At 61.8% G+C, this 704-nt stretch overlaps 1 protein-coding gene across 1 annotated transcript; it reads right to left on the bottom strand.

Annotated features, from left to right (window-relative positions):
- Positions 1-36: 36 nt before the first annotated feature.
- Positions 37-649, bottom strand: LOC113408913 (uncharacterized serine-rich protein C215.13-like; the record flags this gene model as incomplete). The annotated part of the gene is made up of 1 exon (XM_026662377.1): positions 37-649. A coding segment is annotated over exon 1 (613 nt), but the record flags the coding sequence as incomplete, so codon positions are not given.
- Positions 650-704: the final 55 nt, after the last annotated feature.

The raw sequence follows: 704 nt of genomic DNA, 5'->3' as shown, positions 1-704 counted from the left end.
TGCCAGTCGTTGACATGGCAGAGGTCGTGTGGCTACTCTGCTTGGGCGACGAGGAGGTGGTGCCCGTGGTGGGTTCAGCCGAGGTCGTGGAGATACTCTCACTGGGAGAGGAGGAGGTGCCAGTGGTAGACTCGGCTAAGGTCATGGGGGTGCTCTTCCTGGGAGAGGAGAAAGTGCCCATTGTGTTCTCGGCCACGGTCCTGTGGCTGCTGTCGCTGGGAGAGGAGGAGATGCCCATGGTGGGCTCCGCCGAGGTCGTGGAGATGCTCTCACTGTAAGAAGAGGAGGTGCCCTTGGTGAACTTGACCGAGGTCATGTGGCTGATCTTGCTGGGAGAGGAAGGGGTGCCAGTGGTGGACTTGGCCGAGGCCGTGGGGCTGCTTTTTCTGGAAGGGAAGGCGGTGACAATGGTGGACTCAGCCAAAGTCATGTGGCTGCTCTCGCTGGGTGACGAGGAGGTGCCCGTGGAGGGTTCGACCGAGGTCGTGTGACTGCCCTCACTCGCAGAGGAGGAGGTGCCAGTGTTGGGCTTGGCAGAGCTTGTGGGGCTGCTCTTGCTGGTAGAGGAGGTGGTGCCCGTGGTGGGCTTGGCTGAGGTCGCAGAGATACTCTCGCTGGGAGAGGAGGAGGTTCTTGTTGTCTCAGCCATGGTCGTGTGGCTGCTCTCGCTGGGAGAGGAGGAGATGCCCGTGGTGGACTCAGCC

The sequence above is a fragment of the Terrapene carolina genome, unplaced genomic scaffold, assembly GCF_002925995.2.
Source record: "Terrapene carolina triunguis isolate 2854851 unplaced genomic scaffold, T_m_triunguis-2.0 Scaffold26671, whole genome shotgun sequence".
NCBI lineage: Eukaryota > Metazoa > Chordata > Testudines > Emydidae > Terrapene > Terrapene triunguis.
Note: the sequence above shows the minus strand (reverse complement) of the source record. Positions and strands in the feature narration are given on the sequence as shown.